We start from the raw sequence: 9,131 nt of genomic DNA on the forward strand, positions 1-9,131 counted from the left end.
TCTGTAATCTCGGCTACTCAGGAGGCTGAGGCAGGAGAATTGCCTGAACCCAGGAGGCGGAGGTTGCGGCGAGCTGAGATTGCACCATTGCACTCCAGCCTGGGTAACAAGAGTGAAACTCCGTCTCAAAAAAAAAAAAAAATTCAAAGTTACACTCAACTCAGCATTTATCATTGAGTGCATGTGCACTTTGGTAGGGCTTGGTAGCTGATGAGTAGATTTCTATGCCTGGCCTGGGGTGCTTGTTTTGAATGAGTGATCTAAGACTTGTCCCATTTCTGCTTTTTAATGATTAGCCCAAACATTGCTAAGCCCATACTGAAGTCTGGATCTTGGTTACCATTCCCAAAGTGGATTGACCGATTTTTATCTGATTTTTTTTCCCCCAAAAAACCACTATAAATAAAATGGGGTTATGGTAAAAGTTATTGCCCTTTACCCTTTACCCTTAATGTTCTTTATAGTAGACTTACTACTGTATTTGTTGGTTTATGCTGTATTTTCTTTGTAGGGTTAGCTAAAACTAGCTATAAGTTATTAAAATCTGATAATTGAATAGGCAAATTGTATACAATTAAATGAACACATAAGAGGGGTGCATCACCCAATAGAAATAACTTAAGACTGAGCAAATTTTAAGCGTTGGTGGTTTGTATATAGATTATTATTATTATTATTATTATTATTTTTATTTTTCCTTTGGAGATGGAGTCTCACTGTGTCACCCAGGCTGGAGTGCAGTGGTGCTATCTTGACTCACTGCAACCTCCGCCCTCCGGCTCCTGCCTCAGCCTCCTGAGTAGCTGGGATTTATAGGTGCCTGCCACCAGGCCTGACTGATTTTTGTATTTTTAGTAGGAGGTTTTGCTATGTTGGCTAGCCTGATCTTGAACTCCTGACCTGAGGTGATTCACCTGCCTTGGGCTCGGAAAGTGCTGGGATGACAGGTGTGAGCCACCATGCCTGGCCTGGATATAGGTTCTTAATTAGGATATAAATTTATACAAATTCATTCTTTATTATAAATTTCATATCGACTTCCTGCAGTGGAAAGATGTTAAGTATACAGGTGTAGTGTATGATGAAGCAAATGATTCCTTAGAAACATTTGCGTGTTATGACAGAATGTACTTTTTTATTCCCTTGGCGAAAGCCAGAATCTTCATAAGTTCACATTGTTTTAGTTTGAGTTCAATGATTTAAATTAGGAGTTTTATTGGTATTTGTAAAAGAAAAGTAGCTGAATATTTTAACGTTCTCAACCTTTTTTCCTCCCCGTTTTAGTGCCATTCTTTCTTCATACTTTCTAAATGAAAGACTTAATCTTCATGGGAAAATTGGGTGTTTGCTAAGTATTCTAGGATCTACGGTTATGGTCATTCACGCTCCAAAAGAAGAGGAGATTGAGACTCTAAATGAAATGTCTCACAAGCTAGGTGATCCAGGTAAGAAAAAGAAAAGTCTGACTAGTCTTCTTGCGGTTTGTTTTTTAACTTAGTTTTTACTGTAATGAGAACGTGGTGTGCACGTAAGGAGAGAGAACTTGTCCTTCCTGGTTAGTCGTCTTCCCTACTTTGTCTTATCAGTCCCAAGCCTGTGTTTTTTCTGTTCTTTAACTCTGTATATGTAAATTGCATGCTTCTATTGCTAGTACTTAAGTCCTTGGCTTTAGGCATTATCTGTTTTCCCTTTTATTATTATTATTATTATTATTATTATTTTGAGACAGACTCTCTGTCACCAGGCTGGAGTGCAGTGGCATGATCTGGCCTCACTGCAACCTCCGCCTCCCAGGTTCAAGCGATTCTCCTGCCTCAGCATCCCGAGTAGCTGGGACTACAGGCGCACACCACCATGGCCAGCGGATTTTTGTATTTTTAGTAGAGACAAGGTTTCACCATGTTGGCCAGCATAGTCTTGATCTCTTGGCCTTGTGATCTGCCTGCCTCGGCCTCCCAAAGTGCTGGGATTACAGGCGTGAGCCATCACGCCCGGCCATTTGTTTTACCTTTTATCTACTGTATTTGTATAGTTTTATTTGGAGTATTTGTTTACATTATCATCATCGTTGATACATAACTTTATTATTTTTTTTTTTTTGAGACAGTCTTGCTCTGTCACCAGGCGCCAGGCTGGAGTGCAATGGCATGATCTCGGCTCACTGCAACCTCCGCCTCCTGCGTTCAGGCAATTCTCCTGCCTCAAACTCCCAAGTAGCTGGGACTACAGACGTGTGCCACCACACCCAGCTAATTTTTATATTTTAGTAGAGACCGGGTTTCACTATGTTGGCCAGGATGGTCTCGATCTCTTGACCTCGTGATCCGCCTGCCTCGGCCTCCCAAAGTGCTGGGATTAACAGGTGTGAGCCACTGCGCCTGGCTATAACTTTATTCTTATCTTAGCCTTTATTATGATTACTTTTCCTTTCCTGTATGATTTAAGTTTTTCCAGAACTAGTAATTATCTTGTTTGCACAGTTTTTTATGAATTGATCCATGTAAGGTGAAACTCTTCCCCAGTTGACTTATTCTACTCTCAGTAATTTCAGAGAGGTATTCTATGTTTCATCTGTTTTGGAAATTTCTCTCAGTGCCTTCTGTGCGGCCTGAATCTAGGTGGGTGTCTCCAGGCTGCCAGCACAGCTGTTACTTGCATTTCCCTTCAGCAGCTCCCTGGGGATTCCCTCCAGTTTGCTTTTTCTTGGATCCCTTATTTCCAGATTCCTGAGTTTGCTACTTCATTTTGGTGGTGCCACTCTAGAGGAGGCAAGAACAGGCATGAAAAGATGAGACTTTTCAAGACCTTGTTTATCTCAAAATGTCTTTACCGGATTGTGACCACCACTGTCTTCTCATTTCTGGTATTACTGCGGAGAAATCAAACAGTTTATTCCTTATCTTTTACATGCAACCAAGTTTTTTGTTTTTGGAAACATGTAGGATATTCTCTTTCCCTACGATGTCTGAAATTTCCCACTGACATACCTAGATATGGATCCATTTATGCCCATTGTGCTGGGTGCCTGATGGTTGATTTTATTTTGAGACAGGGTCTTGCTCTGCTGCCCAGGCTGGAGTGCAGTGGCGTACTCTCAGCTCACCGCAGCCTTCTCCTCCCCACCTCAAGTGATTCTTCCACCTCAGCCTCCCAGGTAGCTGGGACTACAGGTGTGTGCCACTGTGTCCAGCCAGTTTTTAAATTTTTTTGGGTAGAAACGGGGTTTTGCCATTTTGGCCAGGCTGGTGTTGACAAACTGCTGACCTCCAGTAATCTGCCCACCTCAGCGTCCCAAAGTGCTGCGATTGCAGGTGTGAGCTACTGCGCCCCGCCTGATGGTGTGAGCTACTGCGCCCCACCTGATGGTGTGTTTTTCTTTTTCTTTTAATTTTTTTTTTTTTTTGAGACAGTTTTGCTCTTGTTGCCCAGGCTGGAGTGCAATGGTGCAATCTCGGCTCACTGCAACCTCTGCCTCCTGGGTTCACACGATTCTCCTGGCTCGGCCTCCCAAGTAGCTGGGATTTCAGGCGCCTGCCACCCATGCCCAGCTAGTTTTTGTATTTTCAGTAGAAACCGAATTTCACCATGTTGGCCAGGATGGTCTTAACTCCTGATCTCGGGTGATCCACCTCAGCCTCCCAGTGCTGGGATTACAGGTGTCAGCCATGGTGCCTGGCCTGACGGGTCTTTTAAATTTGAAAATTTATGTGTGACTTTTGGGAGCTGAATACTCCTTTGATACTCTTTCTTGCTTTTTCTTTGCAAGATTCTTACTCATCTGTTTATTGATGTTCTTGATATAGAACCCTAACCCTAACCTAGATCATTAGTTATTTTCCCCTCATTTTACCATTTTGTCTTTTTGCTCTGCCTTTGGGGAGATTTGCTCTTTTTTTCTCCCCAGCCCTTTTGAGTTTTTATTTCTGTGGTTATATTGTTAATTTCTAAGAGTTTACGGAGTCTGTTCTTTGAATTGTTAGTTACTTTAAAATTGTCGTCTGCTAACGTTAGTTTCTGACTTCTTTGTGGGCCTGATTCTGTGTGTTTCTTTTTTGTTTTTAGGCGTTTAGTTTTGCCTTTTGTCTTTTTTTTTTTTTTAAGATGGAGTCTCACTCTTACTTGCCCAGGCTTGAGTGCAATGGTGTGATCTTGGCTCACTGCAACATCCGCCTCCTGAGTTCCAGCAGTTCTCCTGCCTCAGCCTCCTGAGTAGCTGGGATTACAGGCGCGTACTGCCATGCCTGGCTAATTTTCTATTTTTTGGTAGAGACGGGGTTTCTCCATGTTGGTCAGGCTGTTCTTGAACTTCTGACCTCAAATGGCCGCCTGCCTTGGCCTCCCAAAGCGCTGGGATTCCAAGTGTGAGCCACTGCACCTGGCGTTGCCTTTTTTTTTTTTTTTTTTTTTTTTTTTGAGACAGAGTTTCGGTCTTGTTACCCAGGCTGGAGTGCAATGGCGCGATCTCGGCTCACCGCAACCTCCGCCTCCTGGGCTCAGGCAATTCTCCTGCCTCAGCCTCCTGAGTAGCTGGGATTACAGGCACGCGCCACCATGCCCAGCTCATTTTTAGTATTTTTAGTAGAGACGGGGTTTCACCATGTTGACCAGCATAGTCTCGATCTCTTGACCTCGTGATCCACCCGCCTCGGCCTCCCAAAGTACTGGGATTACAGGCTTGAGCCACCGCGCCCGGCCGGCTTTTTTTTATTGAATGCTGGACATAGGATATTAGAAGGTGTAAAGGTTTTAAGTGATGTTTTTCTTCCTTCAGAGAGAATGTAAATTTCTTATGTTAGGCAGAAAAGAATACGGCAGATCACCTTCATCCTGAAGAAGGTGTTGTTTTAAGCTTTGTTGATCCTGGTTTCTTTTTTTTTTTTTTTTTTTTTTTTTTTTTTTTTTTGAGACGGAATTTCGCCCTTGTTACCCAGGCTGGAGTGCAATGGCGCGATCTCGGCTCACCGCAACCTCCGCCTCCTGGGTTCAGGCCATTCTCCTGCCTCAGCCTCCTGAGTAGCTGGGATTACAGGCACGTGCCACCATGCCCAGCTAATTTTTTGTATTTTTAGTAGAGACGGGGTTTCACCATGTGGACCAGGATGGTCTCGATCTCTTGACCTCGGACTCCCAAAGTGCTGGGATTATAGGCTTGAGCCACCGTGCCCGGCCCGGCTAATTTTTCTATCTTTTTTTGTTTGCTTTTTTTTTAAACGGAGTCTCACACTGTCACCCAGGCTGGAGCACAGTGGTGTGATCTTGGCTTACTGCAGCCTCTGCCTCCTGGATTAAAGTGATTCTCCCACTTCACCCTCCCAGATAGTTGCAATTACAGGCACGCACCACTGTGCCTGGCCTAATTTTTGTTGTTTTTTTTTTGGTAGAGACTTTATTCATTTTGGCCAGGCTGGTCTTGAGCTCCTGGGCTCAAGTGATCCTCCTGCCTCGGCCTCCCAAGGTGCTGGGATTATAGGCATGAGCCACCACACCTGGCTCAGTTTGCCTTTACTCTTGTCTGTAACTCTGTTGCTCTCAACTCATAGCTTCAGATTTTGGTTTGGACCCCTCCACCTGAGAAACTGAGAGCTCCAGGGTCTGTTCCTAAGTACTGGAGATGCTCAAATCCCTGCTTAGCCTTGTGGCCTCCTGACCAGGCTTTCCATTTGGCTCCTCTGACCTTGGCTGTGTGGCTTGTGTGCCAGGAAGCACCATAAGGGGAAGTGCACACAGAAATTTGGGCTCACTAGTCTTCCTTTCTGGGTCTTGGTCCAGTAAGTCCCAGCCGCTTAGGCGGCCCAGATTCCAGCTTGTTTTTAGGGAGTCCAGGCATGCGGAGGCTTCAGACCGTCTCACCCCTTGCTTTAGCGGTCGCCCCAGGGGAGAAGGCAGAGGTACGAGTTGGTCTGATTGTTCTCTTTTCTCTGAATTTTGGCTCCTTAAGTCCTGGCTACTTGGATGCTCTTTGATGCCCTCAAATAAATGTTCTTTTTGTTTGTTTGGGTTTTTTTTGTTGATTGGTATTTGGGATGCCAGGTTCGGCTGTTTCATCATTTCTCTGAGGATATTAATAATAGTTTTTCTTGTTTCTCTGAGGATGTTCGTTTTCTTGTTTTTAGAGGGACGGTGGTTTATTTTGAAGCTTTCCTCATCTGTGTGGGAGAAACGGGCTTTGCGCTTTTCTGTTTGTTTTGGCTTCTCTCCACTGCACTGGACAGGAAACTCCTGCAGCCAGGCTTCAACTTCAGTCTTGCCTTTACCCCACTGCAGAGAGACTCTTTGTACCTTTTGAGCATTCTGTGCTTTAAGCTGAATTGCTTTTTAATGTTTGATCACAGCTGATGTGTAGTATTCAGGTTTCTTGGATCTGTGTATCAGTTATTAGCCTTTGCTTTCTGACTTATAAAGTATTGTTATCTTTGGTCCTTTTTTTTTTTTGAGACAATCTCACTCTGTTTCCCAGGCTAGAGTGCAGTGGCTCGAACTTGGCTCATTGCAACCTCCGCCTCCCAGGTTCAGGCGATTCTCCTGCCTTAGCTCCCCAGGTAGCTGGGATTACAGGCATCTGCTACCATGCCCGGCTATTTTTTGTATATTCAGTAGAGGCGGGGTTTCACCATGTTGGCCAGGGAGGTCTCAAACTCCTGACCTCAAGTGATCTGCCCTTCTTGGCCTCCCAAAGTGCTGGGATTAAAGGTTTGATCCACTGCACCTGGTGTCTGTTCTTAATTTTGTACATTTGTGTCTTTAAAAATCCTATTACCGTGTATTAGTGGAGTTTGAGGAAGGAAGAGTATATTCATGTGACCTCTGTGCCTCAGTTTCCTCATCTGAAGATGCAGGTGGTAGTATCTGCGACACAGGGTAGTTGAGTGCAAATTGCTGAGAAAAATGCCCGGCCCGCTGTTCCACACAGTTACTGGCTGTTACCATGCTGCTGGCTTCAATTCTCCGTATCAACCAGAACCCCAACGGTATCTTTCAAGTTACCCAGTTGATTTCCTGGTTACTCCAGCAGTTGTCTGCAAATTTTAAAAAAAGTTTACCCCTTTTAGGGAAAACCTGATGAATAACTCTTTTCTTTTTAAGATGGAGTTTTGCTCTTGTTGCCCAGGCTGGAGTGCAGTGGCGCATTCTCGGCTCACCACAACGTCCACCTCCTGTGTTAAAGCGATTCTCCTGCCTCAGCCTCCCAAGTAGCTGGGATTGCAGGTGCCCATCACCACGCCGGGCTAATTTTGTATTTTTAGCAGAATCGGGGTTTCTCCATGTTGGTCAAGCTAGTCTCAAACTCCTGACCTCAGGGGATCCGCCTGCTTCAGCCTCCCAAGGTGCTGGAATTACAGGCCTGAGCCGCTGCTCCCAGCCACATCTATAAATTGTTGGGCATTCAGGGCCACCTCGTGGTTTCTCCTCCCCCGTTTTGGTCTCTGTTCTGATCCCACTGTCCCTGTTGCCTTGTGAGTTAGAACACTTCAGTAGGCATGAAATGCTGCTTCAGAAATGTTAGGGGTGTGACAATTTGTGACTCTGAAGCACACATTAATCTTCAGTGTGTACATTTAAGTAAACTTTGTGGTTGAGTCTGCTAGGGCAGCAAAATGAAGCTGATTTTTATTTCCAGGTCATACCTTTTCTCCCTATCGAGCTTATATTGTTTTGGATACTGTGTTTAAGAGCAGCTAACCAGCCACGTACGGTGGCTCATGCCTGTAATCCTAACACTTTGGGAGGCCAAGGCAGGTGGATCACGAAGTCAAGAGATCGAGACCATCCTGGCCAACATGGTGAAACCCCATCTGTACTAAAAATACAAAAATTAGCTGGTCGTGGTGGCACTCACCTGTAGTTCCAGCTTCTTGGGAGGCTGAGACGGGAGAATTGCTTGAACCTGGGAGGTGGAGGTTGCAGTGAGCCGAGATTCTGCCACTGCACTGAAGCCTGGCGACAGAGCAAGACTGTCTTAAAAAAAAAAAAAGAGAGAGAAAGCAGCTAACCATTTTGACTCATGTTAACTTTTCTTTGCCTCCTTCAGGTTTTGTGGTCTTTGCAACCCTTGTGGTCATTGTGGCCTTGATACTAATCTTCGTGGTGGGTCCTCGCCATGGACAGACAAACATTCTTGTGTACATCACAATCTGCTCTGTGATCGGCGCGCTTTCCGTCTCCTGTGTGAAGGGCCTGGGCATCGCCATCAAGGAGCTGTTTGCCGGAAAGCCTGTTCTGCGGTACCCGCTGGCCTGGGTGCTGCTGCTGAGCCTCCTCGTCTGTGTGAGCACACAGATTAATTACCTGAATCGGGCCCTGGATATATTCAACACTTCTATCGTGACTCCAATCTATTATGTATTCTTTACAACATCTGTTTTAACTTGTTCAGCTATTCTTTTTAAGGAGTGGCAGGATATGCCTGTTGATGATGTCATTGGTACTTTGAGTGGCTTCTTTACAATCATTGTGGGGATATTCCTGTTGCATGCCTTTAAAGACGTCAGCTTTAGTCTAGCAAGTCTGCCTGTGTCTTTTCGAAAAGACGAGAAAGCAATGAATGGCAATCTCTCTAATATGTATGAAGTTCTTAATAATAATGAAGAAAGCTTAACCTGTGGAATCGAACAGCACACTGGCGACAGTATCTCCCGAAGAAATGGAAATCTGACAGCTTTTTAAGAAAGATGTAATTAAAGGTTAATCTGTGATTGTTATGAAGTGAATTTGAATATCAGAATGTGTCTGAAAAAGCATTGTCCTCAAATAATGTTCTTTAAAGGCAATCTTTTTAAAGATTTCACTCATTTGGACCACGAAATTACTTTTTTCTTCTATTTAAACAATGGTAGCTCACTAAAATGACCTCAGCAACATTGTATTGTTGTAGAAGTATTTTACATTTTCATCCCTTCTCCAAAATCTGAATGCACTAATGACAGTTTTAAGTCTATAAAAATGTTTTATTTTTCCATTGGTGATGAAAGTCTGAAATGTGCATTTGTCATCCCCATTCCATCAATCCCTGACCATATAAGGCTTTTTTATTTTAAAAAAGAACACAGTTATCCCAATACATTATCCTATGATTTACCTTACCTATAAAAGTGGCTCCTGTTTGATGATTGGTTTTATTTTTGAAATATTAA

The 9,131-nt window shown here is 44.1% G+C and overlaps 1 protein-coding gene across 8 annotated transcripts in view; it reads left to right on the forward strand.

Moving 5' to 3' along the window:
* NIPA2 (NIPA magnesium transporter 2) overlaps positions 1-8,768 on the forward strand; it is a 31,893-nt gene extending 23,125 nt beyond the window's left edge. For all 8 annotated transcript variants that reach the window (XM_074400152.1, XM_074400149.1, XM_039480109.2 and 5 more), the window contains 2 exons: positions 1,285-1,445; positions 8,030-8,768. In XM_074400152.1, the coding sequence (XP_074256253.1) occupies positions 1,285-1,445; positions 8,030-8,664 (796 nt within the window). In that variant the 3' untranslated portion in view covers positions 8,665-8,768. The remainder of the gene's footprint in view (positions 1-1,284; positions 1,446-8,029) is intronic.
* The last annotated feature ends 363 nt before the right edge of the window (positions 8,769-9,131 follow it).

This window comes from Saimiri boliviensis, chromosome 5 (genome assembly GCF_048565385.1).
Source record: "Saimiri boliviensis isolate mSaiBol1 chromosome 5, mSaiBol1.pri, whole genome shotgun sequence".
Classification (NCBI taxonomy): Eukaryota; Metazoa; Chordata; class Mammalia; order Primates; family Cebidae; genus Saimiri; species Saimiri boliviensis.